At 37.4% G+C, this 14,043-nt stretch overlaps 1 protein-coding gene across 1 annotated transcript; it reads right to left on the reverse strand.

Annotated features, from left to right (window-relative positions):
- Nucleotides 1–729: 729 nt before the first annotated feature.
- Nucleotides 730–12,795, reverse strand: LOC105394761 (acyl-CoA Delta(11) desaturase). The gene is made up of 5 exons (XM_048628797.1): nt 9,456–12,795; nt 8,083–8,213; nt 5,667–5,872; nt 2,533–2,718; nt 730–1,069 (listed from the first exon to the last, which is right to left on the reverse strand). The coding sequence occupies exons 1-5, from the start codon at nt 9,643–9,645 to the stop codon at nt 781–783; spliced, it is 1,002 nt and encodes a 333-aa protein (XP_048484754.1). The 5' UTR covers nt 9,646–12,795; the 3' UTR covers nt 730–780.
- Nucleotides 12,796–14,043: the final 1,248 nt, after the last annotated feature.

The following is a 14,043-nucleotide window of genomic DNA, read 5'->3' on the forward strand; positions in this document are numbered from 1 at the left end:
CGATTAAATGAAGCATCATAAATGCACGGATTAATTTGAGTAAGTAAGTATATTTATTTACTCATCCTTCAACACTTTGAGGACCTCGAACAGTAGCAACATAATTTTAGTAAAATAAAAGTTTAAGCGGCAAACTCTGAGGGTCGGGTTGAGATGATAAAAGTTGGGGTCCCACGCGGCCATTAGTCGGTGTTTGTTGGCGCAAGGATGGGCCCGAGCATGTTTCTCTAGGCTTTAGTGTCAATTTGGGCGTTGAACTCTGCGAAAATGTTCCTCGCAATTGCCTATTGTGACTTAGCTCCGACTCATTCCTTGACCTTTGTGGCGCTAAATAGAAGCGCGCAGCACACTTTAAGCTGAGAAATCATCACTTTGAGACCAATTAGCTGCGTTTACAGTAATTTATGTAAACAGCCATGAATTGTTAATGGGTTGTTTATTGGGAGCAGGGAAGATGCGTGGTTTTCTCAGGCTAATTTCTGTGGAATTTTGTGTATTCTAGATTAGCTACAGGGCGTCTTTTACTATTGCGGTTTCGCTTAACCATGTTTACGATGGCCTTGGTTACAGAAGCCACAGAAGGCTTGCTTTTTAGAAGATTTTAGACGAAACACCAAATTATAAAACCCTGCTTTCAATTTTCAATATAGGTACAATAGGTAGATATTTCATTTATTTATTACTTCTCTATCTGCACAATTACTTACTTAACTTAAACGTAACAATTACAAACAATCACATTATTATTAAATAACTAAATCACGTTCTAAACAAACGAGCCTATCCACTCGCCCTAGCACTCACTTGAACGCCACTATCTAACGGAAAATGCACAGGCGTTCCATCGCCCAACCTTTTCGCTATAGAGTTGATCATTTGCGGCGTCGCCTCTTTGAGGTCCGTTGCCCAGCCGATGTAGGCGAAGAACTTGATGAGCCATGTGGCCACGTTGAGGATGTCGTAGTGTTCCGCCGCCTTGTAGTCGAAGGGAAACGCGTGGTGGTAGTTGTGCCAGCCCTCGCCGAGCGTGCACGTCGCTACGAACCGGTTCTCAGCTGGTCGCAGGTTCCTGAAAGGTCGGATGAAGATTGAGTTAAAGAAATTCTTTCTGGACAATCTAAATTGGGTGAATTAGATTTTGGGGGAGATTCGAACGGAACGCAAATTAAATGTAGAGCTGCTAAAATTATTGACTAATTGTAAAAGAATTATTGGAATAAATAATTTTAGGTAAGACCTTTCTCTCACTGTTTCCTGAAGCTCAAAGTGCCTATCACTAAGTAGTGACGGATGGTGACAGACAAGTGTTAAATGAGGCGTGATGTCACACTCGGTTAGCACTTCCTTCCTCATTATTGGTCTCCGAGGAATCACGCTTCGTTGCCTAAGATAATCTTCACTTTCAGCTACATATATAATATAATAAATCTTGAGGGCGTTCGTAGGGCTAACTACCTAACTAGCGGCCACAGCGGCCGTTTGTAGGGGAAATAAAATTAGTAGTAGGTAAAATAGATATTTACTTACTGTATACGTAATGGGAGTTACACTGTTATTAGTAATCTTACGGAATTCTGACAGTTATCAATTTTAGACAAATCAGAGATCACAAACCTTTTTGGGCTGGGCACTTTTTCAATACGAGTCTGGACATCTGAGACTATAATATATTTTTTTTAGTCCCTGTATCCATTTTATTAAGTGCGGCGCTCCAAATTAAAAGGGGATTTACCTACGGTGAGAAATAATTACCGTACCTACCTAAATATATTACAAACAGTGAAAAATACAATTAAAGATAATCTCAATTATCTTATATAATTATCGCTGTCGTAGAAAATATATCTAAAAACAACTAGTAATTATTTTTGAAACGGTAGCCGCGCCGATGTCAGGGCGATGTTGCGTTCGTATTTGAATAGACGTAAAAAAAAGAGATGTCGCTCTATAAAATTGTATTGTGTGCACTGACTGGCTTGCGTGACGTCACAGCAAACTGTGAGTCTAAAATGTGCGGTGGTGGTACCAAATTAGCGATACAGGTGAAATGAAAAAGGATCTTTTGATATTAGTCGAGCATCTTACGTAAGTCATCTTAGATTCTCAATAGCGATTAATCTCGAAATTCAACCTCCCTTCCCCAATAGTTCAGTAAGTAGGATTTATACTTGCAAAGCTTTGAATACTAGGTAGGTACTTGCAAAGTGGATGTACTGTATTTTGGGCACTGGGCGGAGGTTGGACGGGACTACTTACTACGTGGTTAATTTACCTACGACATATGAACAGCCTAGAAATAATGATAACGATACTAAATAAGCGCATAAATTTTGAAATAATTAACCAATATTTAAGAAAAAAATCACATAGTTGATAATTTTTCTTCCCTTTAGAATAAGGTGCATGCGATTCGGACCTATACACAGCTATACCTACAGCTACAGGGTGAATTTTTATCTGTGACAGTTCGGTGAACTTCCGTGATGTACCCTTCATTTATATAACCATAAACGTAAACAGTGCAACACTCACTTATTATACGGCTTGTACCCGAACGCATGCGCGAGGCTGTTGACGGTGAGCTCGCTGTGGAAGACTCCGATGTATCTGATGAAGCACTGCCAGGCAACGGCGGCGCGCCAGCCCTCGCCCCACAGCGCCACGCCCGCCAGCGTGGGCAGGATGTAGCAGAGCAGCAGCTTTAGCGGGGTGAAGTAGCTGAGGGGAAACGAGGGGGTTATACATAGGTTTGTTGTGTCGAGAGGTCGAGAGTTCTCACCGAGTGACGTTTCAACTATGAATTTTATACATTATACGGTTGACGACCGAATGGCAACTAAACTTGCACTATTAAACATTACTGACTACTGAGCCGATGGTCCCGGGTTCGATTCCCGGCTGGGGCAGATATTTGTTTAAACACAGATATTTGTTCTCGGGTTTTGGATGTGCCCGTAAAATGGCAATAGGCCCGCCCCCTATTACATTGGGACTAACATACACTCTGGCGAAAAGTGGGTGCAGCAATGCACCTCTGCCTACCCCGCAAGGGAGTACATTAGACGACGTGACTGCGTGTTTTTTTTATTTATTTTTTATTAAACATTATTGTGACCTCGATGGTCATAAGGTGGTCATAAGTCACTAACAAGTTCAATTATCATTTTTTGACAATTTATAGGTAATATGATTATCAAAACGACAAAAAATCGAAAGTAGATTGGTACCCACGCCTACTGCAGGGCTGAGATGGATTAAATTCTATGGTTGCAGACAATGAGCAGAAAAACATTATCTAATTAACGGCTAAAGAAACGCATTAGCATAAATTATCAAAACAGAATTAAAAATTACCTATGCAAAACATAATGTGGAATAGATAAACCTTGTTAGTAAAGCAAAAAAAACAAGTTGTATAAATACGAAAGAGATTCTGTATGTCATGCAGATTTTCTCCCTCGGGTTGAACCCTATGGCTTTGAGGACATTGTCTAAACATTGTTGAAGCGAAGGCTTGCTGACATAACCTTTTGTTCACATGCAGCTGATTAAGCCCTGAATAATTAAAACTGGATTAATGAATACACAATCAGCCCTTGTTTCGTTCTGGCTATTGTAATTTTCCGTGTGCATACATGTTTACATTACATTAATGAGTGCGTTTACTTACACATGTTTACCTGTTTTCATTTTGTTGCAAACATAATGTATGTTTTTATAGGGTGGTATTAGGAATAGGTAGATAAGTAAGGAAAAATATACCAACCACCCTTGTTTCTGTTCCATTTATCTTAAATTTATTAAAAGTATTGCACTTAACTGAAACTTTCAGATAGAAACTTTATTACAGGTGTAGGATACTTCAGATGCGTCTTCTAATATGAGACGCGCAAACTAAAGCAAGTTTTAATGGCGTACAACTTACAGCTCAGTTTGAACAATATAATAATATGTTACAAAGTTCGGATCTCGTGGAAAAAAAAATCGAGTGGACTTGCGTGGGTTGGATGAAATATTTATTACCAGCATCTTAGATATAACTTTCGATCGTGGATACTTTCAAATAAAACTTCATTGGAATCGGTCCATGACAAACACAAATATTTATAAGCTAAACTTTTAAAACTCTACTATTTAGTCAACGATAGTAAATCTACTGACAAATAAATTTAGGAAACACTTTCACCTAATTTTGTGCATTTTAAGTACTCATTTAAGATAATAGGCATAGGTAGATAAGTGTATTCTGAAACTAACGACGAGACGCGCTTAAACCAATAAGCGTAATGTGTATTGCATTACGCTAATTGGTTTACGGTAAGCAAATGACATTACGATTACACCATGCTCGTCTTGCAGACAACTTTAGATACATATCTGGAGGTTCGACAAAAAACGAACGAACGAGAGCTCTGTCGTGCAAAAGGCACGTTTAATACAACGAAATGGTGTCGTGGCTCTCGAAGCAAGGCTCCCAAACTTCGTTTTTCGTCATATAGAGTGACTCCGTGGCACTCACTCCCCTCTTGTAATAGAAATTACTCTTGGTAATAAGGTCGCCAATTGTACCGTCTAGGTCATTGGTACTCAACCTTTTTTATATAAGGGCCACAAACACGTTTGAGTCATGGTGTCGCGGGCCGCAAGGTTTTTTTTTACTATTATTTTTTTTATTATAAAGCGATGTAAACTATCGAATAATAATATAAAAAAAACACATGCATATACTAACTACTCTGTGTAAAAAGTATCGGGATTAGATCAATAAAACAAAAAATGATTGTTATTCATCCAAATTTATTTTATCACCTTCAAAGTATGCTCCTTCAGAAACGATACACATACTTACGCTAACGAATTATCATAACATTTTTTATCGCTGTTTCCAGAGTTGTGTTTGGTACTCGCAGCAAATTTTCCTTTTTGTCTTCTATCAATTGTTAGTTAAAGTCATGTTGACTGTTTTCTTTGACTATCGTGGTGTTGTGCACTCGGAATTCTTGCCAGAAAGTCAAACGGTAGGAAAATAATGTTGTTTGCGGGTTATGTAGAATTTAATACAGCAAATTTTGTCGAATGAAAATCGAATGAAAAAAAAAGAAGGCCAGATTTGTGTAAAATAATCGAGAAAATATTTTGCACAAGGATAATTGTGAATTAAGTTTTGAGCAAACACTCAATAAATACCATCGAGCACGAGCATCCACCATATTAAAACCAGATATGGCTGCAGCTCACGGCTCCAGCTTCTTTTTTTCCTAAACTCAAATTACTTACCACTTTGAGGCACTGTTTTCAATCGATAGAAGACAATAAGAAAAAATCGCCACGAGTACGAAACTGAAAACAGCGTTTAAAAAAATGTTGTGATGATTGGATAATTCGTTGGGTTTCCAAAGGAGCAGACTTTGAAGGTGATAAAATAAATTGGGATAAATACTTAACAATCAATTTTTGTTTTAAGGATATAATCCTGACACTTTTTACACAGAATGTATATTCTCTATTATCTCTTATCTCTCATGGTACGCGGGCCACTGATAAAGGCCCGGCGGACCACATGCGGCCCGCGGGCCGCAGTTTGAGTATAGCTGGTCTAGGTTGTGTAATTTCTGTTTGTGTGCAATAAAGAATTATCTATCTGTCTATCTTGTAATCACGCTTACCGCTCATGCAGCCGCACCAAGGGATCCGCCAGCACGTCGCTCATATCAATCTCCTTGCCCTTGCTGAGCACCTGGTCGTTCTTCCTCATCATGAGCCAGCCGATGTGGGAGAAGAACAGGCCGCGGGTGGCGTCGTGCGGGTCGGCCGCCGTGTCCGAGTACTTGTGGTGCAGGCGGTGGTCGCGCACCCATTGGGTCAGCGTGTTCTGGAGACCGGAAGATACTTTAGTTATCAAAGGGGAATGTAAGAAACATTTATTTGACACACTGACAACCACAACAGAGATTGCTGTCCAGAGCATCAAAAAAGTACCAGCTCAGCATGTGCTGTGGACAGTAAGGCCACAACGTACGTAATCAAGTAGGTACGTGCAAATCACAGGCAGATAGTCCCATAAGATGTACTCAGTCTTCCTCATCCAGCCGTGTATATACTTATATAGCTAAGTATGTTTTTTATGTCGGAAAGCCTATTACGTAAAAGATCACTTGACATCGGAACTCGACGATGAGCCTAAAGATGAATTTATTGCAAACTAGCTGTTCCCGCGCGCTTCGCTTCGCCTTAAAAAGTTTTCCCGTGGGAATTCCGGGATAAAAAGTAGCCTATGTTCTTTCCCAGGGTCTAGACCATAAGTATACCAAATTTCATTCAAATCCGTTCATTAGTTTTGGCGTGAAAGAGTAACAGACAGACAGACAGACAGACAGACAGACAGACACAGTTACTTTCGCATTTATAATATTAGTAAGGATTAGTAAGGATAAGGATTACTTAAGAGAATATCGAGTATTCGCGTTTGCTAACTGCAACACACTTAATTTCAAAGATGCGCAATGAAGAGCAAAAGATTACTAACAACTTCACAACAAAAACATTTATAAACATTAGAGTACATTACCATACGAATCTGTAATATACCTAGCTATAGCTATATTATAATATTCATATTTCCTAATGTATTCGAACGTGAGTCACGCTGATTGTAATTTGGTTGCAGCAAACACATTATGTATAATGTGACCGGGTCCCAGTTTGGAAATTAATTCCGTGCCATTTCATATACTCCTGGTAGTAGGTACGTACTGGGGGCTAATGAAATTCCAGAATTGTACATTGGAGTCACCAGTGGATCGGAAATTCATGTATATGTATCTGGGCATGGTCTGAGCCCGTATCTAGAACAATGGACAATAAGAGAGTTCGAACATCAAATAAAATACTATCATAATGACCGTAGCAGTCCTCTGTAAAACCTGAGGATAAATAATTGGGACGATGATATTAACACAATGTTCACGCTTGGCAATAGGTTTGGTCTTGTTATCTAAGTAGTGTGAGAAAATGGTGACATAAACTTTCATCACTATACGGTTGTTATCTCTTATGAAAGGAGACTCCTCGACTGAGGTATTCCGACGCATCCTGGGCAATCAGCGATTAAGATTATTCTGACTGGCCGATCCTCTGACCACAGCAGCAAACCCTAGTCATGTTCCTCCTTCCTTAAAAACTGAGCGTCCCCCAGTAGGCGCGGTGGTTTCCGTGATACAGGGTAACTCCTGGCTGGGTGTGGTGCAATTCATTCATTCATCACTTCTCGGCATGGCAATGTCCGCTGCAGTGCGGCTGCCTCCCACACACACACACACACACACACACACGCACACACACATAAATACGGCCCGGGGCGTCGGCGTAGATCCGACGGTCGCCTGGCTAAAGTGACTAAATGGGATATTGTGCGTTAAATGTAGTCTACGACATGGGTTTAAAGATTGAGAATAAATTTACGAGAATCTGGAAGTTGTGGCTGGTTTATTCTTGGTTATTTCTGTGAATTAGGATATATTTATAAAGATTCAGCTTATGTGGATAGTATGGGTTGGTTATTTGTATTTATAGGATCTACTTAAGTACATAGTTGTTCTTAATAAAGCTTCAGGCGTTTAATAATAATTACGCAAAATCTACCTCAGTATTATTTAATTATGCAAAATGTACTCACTAAAACTAGCTAAACCTTCTTACGTCGGTAGCAACAATTCAAGGAATTACCTTGTTTGACCTCTTACGAAAGGCGTAGGCGGAATGCCTACCTGATTCTATATTATACTGTTACAGAAATGATAAGCATTGTACTTAGCTATGCCGTTCTCTCTAGGAGAATGGCCGTGGTTTCATAGACTGTATAAGACTTTGAAACAAAGTTATCTTATATTAATGAAAAATATTACTTCCATACAACAACTTCCTTGAAATGTTAATTGTCCGTACAATATTAATATTAAAAAGTCGTACAGAATGACGAGCTCAGTCACTCCTTTCAAATTTACTGTACTGTACATAATTATAAAAAAATTGCTTTTTAATTAAATAGGATGACAGCTGCCGTACCTATTATAAATACGGTACCTGTCCAGCAGAAGAGAAGCAGGTGAGCAGGAATATCTTGAGCGGCAGGTTGGCCTTGTACGCCTTGTGCGTCCACAGGCGGTGCGCGCCTCCCGTCACGCCGAACCCGCTCATCACGTACATGAACGCCGCTGGAAACGTCCATAGGCGTTTAGTAGAATACAATACATATTATAGGAGGATAAACGTCCGGCGCATTCAAATCAAATCAAATATTTTATTCCGAGTTTTAGGCAGAGACTTTTGTCCAGTAATTATTAAAATAAAATAATTGAATTATATGTTCAATATAAGAGTGAACACAATAGGAAGTTACTTCTACAATACTTACCTTAATTTTCTACGTAATAAATAAGTACATAATTTTAATTTAATGTTAATCCTCTATTATATTATAGGTATATCCTAATATGAAGGTTATCAGAAAATTTGACCCGTTTAAAAGATTCGTATAAAAAAGGCCCTAGGATAATTTTACGACGAAAACTTCTAAAATAGGTACTTTACTATGTTTGAAATCACTCAATTAGAAAATTACTTTTTGTGATACTTTGTAGATTAGGCAACGAAACAAACTTTTCCACTCTAAGTTTCGTAACTATTTTAACAAGGGAAGACTTAATCAATGTTTAGAAACACTTTTACTACTTACCGTATAAGCTTACCTAGGTTGTTTAACTTTCGTTATATTACGAAGGATATTTTGAAATTGGTATGAACCAATCTTAGATTATAACGAAACGTTATACTCCTTAAGTATACATTTAAAATAAACACTTATTTAAAAGCGAACGCTAAATTAAACGAAACTACTTGAAAAGAAGGAGCATTTTACAACCACAACCGCTTGTTTGTTCCGCTGATGAATGTCCCCCGCTTAACCGAACAAATGTTTTCCAAAGTTAACAACTTAACTGAAATGAGTTATTGCTCTCGGACCGACACTTTGAAATATTAGGCCTCATATTTAGCGGTTATTAAGATATTTCATAAATATTCGGAAAGTTGCTCCGGTGATTCTGTGTGATACAACAATAAAGGGCGCTTTGTTTATAAAACGGTTTGAATAATTATAACATTGAATTAGAAAAAGTTCAAGGTTTAGGCACTTGAGCGAGTCAGACTTTTGGATTTTTCAGTAAATGAAATAATGAGTACTTATCCGTCTCTCGCGCTAACAATTAAATTTACTAATCAAAAAAAGTTTCATGAATTGATAAATAAATGTTGAAAGAAAACGAAATGTATAAAATTTATCAATTCATGAATATAACAAACTATATTACCACTGAGGATGGATTCTCTTTCGACTGTACTTACAAAATAACGTTATAATTTTAACTGATACATTTAATTAAGGCAGGATGACTTACCGAATACTACAGTTTGCCATTTGCAAGGCAGCGCGTAGTGGTAGCACCAGTACACTCCCACTACATGGTACAGCACTATGAGAATAGAATTGGTCCATTTAATATCGTTCTCGAAACCGAGACTTTTTTCGAAAAACCTGAAGTTTTCACTGAGAGACATCGGTGGCGGACGACGTTTTTCTTTCTCCATTTTTTTTTTTAAATTAGTCAATACCTAAAAATGTTTAGATATCAAATTTGATTTAACTACAAAATACTTTTGTTATTTTATATACTTATTTAACTATTAAACATTACAACTTTCACATATCACAACATATCTTGGCGAGGGCTGACACTTGATTAGTAAGTTCTCACTGATTTTAACTTCGTCTTTTAGTTTGAAGACAATAGAATTTTGTAATAGGCCCTTTCAGCAACTGACTATTTAGCATGCGATCATGCATTAACCTGATAAATGGAATTGGTTCGGGTTAAAAGCTAATTAATTCAGTTGAAACTATGGTTATAACAGGAACTGGGTTCTTCCGCATTGTGTTTTACGGTTGTTGCCATTTAGCTACTGTCACCAGCCGTGTACTGTAACACGTACAGTAAACATTTTCATACATGTAAATGTATTGTTGTAAATAGTTTACAAAATGTGAACGTATTCTAAGATACCCATTAACTAAGTGGGATGAAAAGGTTAAGTATAATACATTGAAAGGTCATAGAAAGGTAGAAAACTTATAAGTTACCTGTGGTGGCAGTGGGCTGGTCATATAAGCCAAACAACGGATGATCAATGTTGGACGGTTAATGAGTTCTCCAATGGAGATCATGAACAGGCATGGATAGCGTGGGACGCCCTCGGACCGACGGATGACGAAGAAATACTTAAACTCCGATCAAATAAAATTTCTTTCAAAGTCCGAATTTTACTACTCTAGAATAAAGCTTTCAGTTTTCCCAAACGTTTCTTAAGAATGAATTGGGGCATTGAATCACGCGGCGAGTAACATAAGAAATCTCTTCGAGTTTTTTGCATTTCTCACGGACTTATTCCCAGTCCGTTACATTTTTCGTTATAAAAGTTGCAGCCGGGACAACCGCCCCAGGTAAGTTTCAATAATCTCGAGAAATTTGTATTAATGCTGGCTGTGAAAATATAAAGCTATTCCTAAAAGCAATTTATAGCCTCCTGTCGCTTAACTTATTACTTGAGAAAGAAGTTTGCACGTGAATTTTGCCCTTTTTGGCGCTGGCCTCCTTGGACCAAGCCAGTAAAACTTCATATTTTTTATTTTCTTCATAGTTGCAAAGAGTTTCTAGACTTGTTACCAGTCAAATATGTAAAGCTTAATTACATGTTTGCTTAATGAATTATGCTTTTAAATTGAGTGACCTCGGAGAAAGAGTAAAATAGGCCAAACAATGTAAATCAACTAGGCACAATCTGAATACGGGACAAGAAGGTTCCTTCCTCCTTTTAACCTGTTCAAAGCTTTTGTCCTTATTCCGGGCGCCCGCTCCAAAGGGTTGACTTTTATTCGACCACTTTGTCTGGCCTTCCCTATTGTATGCCTTATTTATTGCTCAGATTATGGCCCTTCTTTTTATCGTGTCTCATAATGTTGAGATGGACTGTCATCCAACTCGCCGCGAGTAGCTTTACTAACGAACAATAGACAGATAGGTGTATTATACCTATCAGTCTTTTGTCCGTTAGAAGTATTATCTCAGGACGGTTCACCAGATAGGCAAATGTTCGTATTCATTACTAGGCCACGAAGCAGCATTAAACCGAAGCAACCATTTAATAACATATGGGTCTGAGGCAGATCAATTTAAATAAATCCAAGCCATGGCGACTTAATGTACAGATACATCAAATTCATGGTCGGTACAGAGGAGGTCTATATCTCTGGCCAAGACAAGACAGATATTTGGCCTACCATTTACTGTATACATTTTCAGCCATAAATGTAAACTTAGGTAATCAATATTTTTAATTTTATCATCTCGTACTTTCATTGTTCTAATAGAGAGCCTTTAATGTCTCCATTATTGGAAAACGTTTCAGCAGCACCTTGTTTACGCTCTAGAGGTTACATGATTATGTTTGTGTTGACGTCTGTTATTATGTAAACAGAAAACAGAAACAAAGTAGCAGCGGGCACTTAGTACTTAGGCGGTCCCTACACACTATAGAAATACATTATACTTAAATTGGATACGAATTCTAAACTTTTTTTTTTATTGTGTGACAAATGACCCAATTTTTTTCACATTGACATTTTCTATGTGAAACTTTGTCATTGCTCGTGAGTGTATTTATGTCAAATAATTTAAGTATGACCAAGTCAAAACAAGTAAATAAGTTTACATGCACTAAGCCCAGCTAATTCATTTGCCTCATCTCTGCAATCAGGCAATTCATATGGATTATTTAACTAGTTAACTAAATGCACAAAGATTTCACTAGAGAGCTATGGACTCGTTAGCAAGGAGCTCGAGCCACCTCTAGAATGGAACAAATACAGAAGGCGTGAAACAAAAAGTCCAACTGGCTGCCAAGAGACTTACCGCTCCAAGCGCGAGATAGCTATAATAAACCTTTGTTCAAGAGTTTCATTATAAGTAGTTAGCGAGCCAGCGATTTTCTTAACTTACTCCGTCATAATTGTATTTTTTGGCTGAAAACAAAGGACTAACTTGATTACAAACTAATGGAAGTTCTTTATTACAAGACAAAAGAAACTTTTCTTTTACTCCAGGATATTCGTGAAATAATGAAATATCTACCGAATGTTGGATAACTTTGTCTCCGAACAGTAATTATATTCTTACTTAAATTATAACTCGGCTGTTTACAGAAAATCGTGGACCGTACTAAACAATAAACGAAATAGCGTATTTATATTATTTATTAGTAAAATATTCATCCTGAAAGAAACGCGTACGAGTATCAATCCGCAAAACGTTCATGACTTTGTGCAGATGACGTCAATTAACCTGTAATATTTTAAATTTGTCTTTATTTTAAATTGGTACAGCAGAATAATTGGAACAAGATCGGAAAAGCTTTCATTTCGCAGAGCGGACCGGAACGCATTACCCCGTGCTACCATATGTGATCGGAAAATACCGATTCAGCGATCGGAATACCATTTTTCCCGGCAAATAACAGTTTTTTTATGAAAGCAGTACGTGCTACGCTTTGTGTAAACAAAGTTACGTGATCAAGTTAATTACGGAGAGCCATTCAGAAGCTGTGCGCGACTAAATATTAATGAGCAAGGTTATTACGCTCCGCTTTCACCACTTTCATTATTCGATTCGTTTTAACTACCTGTTAATAGTTATAGTAGTCCTAGAGATCCAGATTAACTTCAAAGATAAGAAAATACATCTAGCGGAGGCGAAAAGCTAAGTAGAAATACTTCAATTTTTAAAATTTTTCCAATGCTATTTCATTCATCATAAACATTTATAAATACCTACTATATGCAAGCTGTTATAAAATGTTCCTTTTATACGCATTTTGTGATAACATCGTTGCCTTTTAAGTTGTATCCCACATGGCTCATTTCCTTCTCATAAATGTGTCTTGACTGATCCTGCTTCATTAATGTGGCTTCAGGGCATCGATGGAGTCATAAAAGACATGTTCATGGTTCTACGTCTGATAATAACCTCGGTGGGTTATTATTATTACTTATATTCAACGATATGTTAATACGAACTAGATGGAGTGTGAAGCAAAAGAAACGTTGCTACAAATAACACCTCACTTCTACCACTGCGTTCTTATTTTTAATTAGTTCGGTTAGAATATTTGTGTCTTTATCCTCCTGACCCCGAGAGGTATAAATGTATACACTGTTATTAAATTTAAAAAAAATAAAAAAAAAATACTACTGAACTGTTTTGTCACTTTGTCAAAGAACAAATTGTTTAAGGGATAGGTACTTTATAAAACTTTAAAGGAATAACAGGGATACTCCATAAAACTTTTAATATAGGTATTTTTAAACTATATATTATATTTTTTTTCAATGTCCTACTCATAGCACGCCAGGTGTCAGGAGGTTATTCCGTGGAGTGGTTGTCATTAGGTTGAAATTAAAACGGTTTGACAGTAAACAAAATGCGGACAGTATTTGCTTTGTGCTTGTATGTGACATACCATCTTGTTCGTATATCGTTAATATAAGCTTATATTACATTATTACACCCGACTGAAAGAACAACACAGTCATTGAAGTATAACACAGTACATTTAACAGGGCATCAGGTTATTACCAACTAAAAACGGTAATAAGTTGTTATAATTTTAAATGAAATATTTGATAAAATTGGGTTTGTTTGGTGTGGGCATTTTGAGAGTTGAACTTTTTCATTCGTGTGTGTATGATCTCTTACAATGTTTGTTCTAAATCCTCACTTTTCGGGAGCGAGTCTGAGTTTCATTTTTCGGTGCAAATATTATGGTGGTATCGATCTTAATGACATAAAATGCATGGTGATGTGAGAGGATCATAACATTAACCACCTGCTTTACTTATGAATCTATCTACAAAAAAAACTATCTTAGATTATTCCA

The sequence above is a fragment of the Plutella xylostella genome, chromosome 21 (assembly GCF_932276165.1).
Source record: "Plutella xylostella chromosome 21, ilPluXylo3.1, whole genome shotgun sequence".
Taxonomy (NCBI): Eukaryota; Metazoa; Arthropoda; class Insecta; order Lepidoptera; family Plutellidae; genus Plutella; species Plutella xylostella.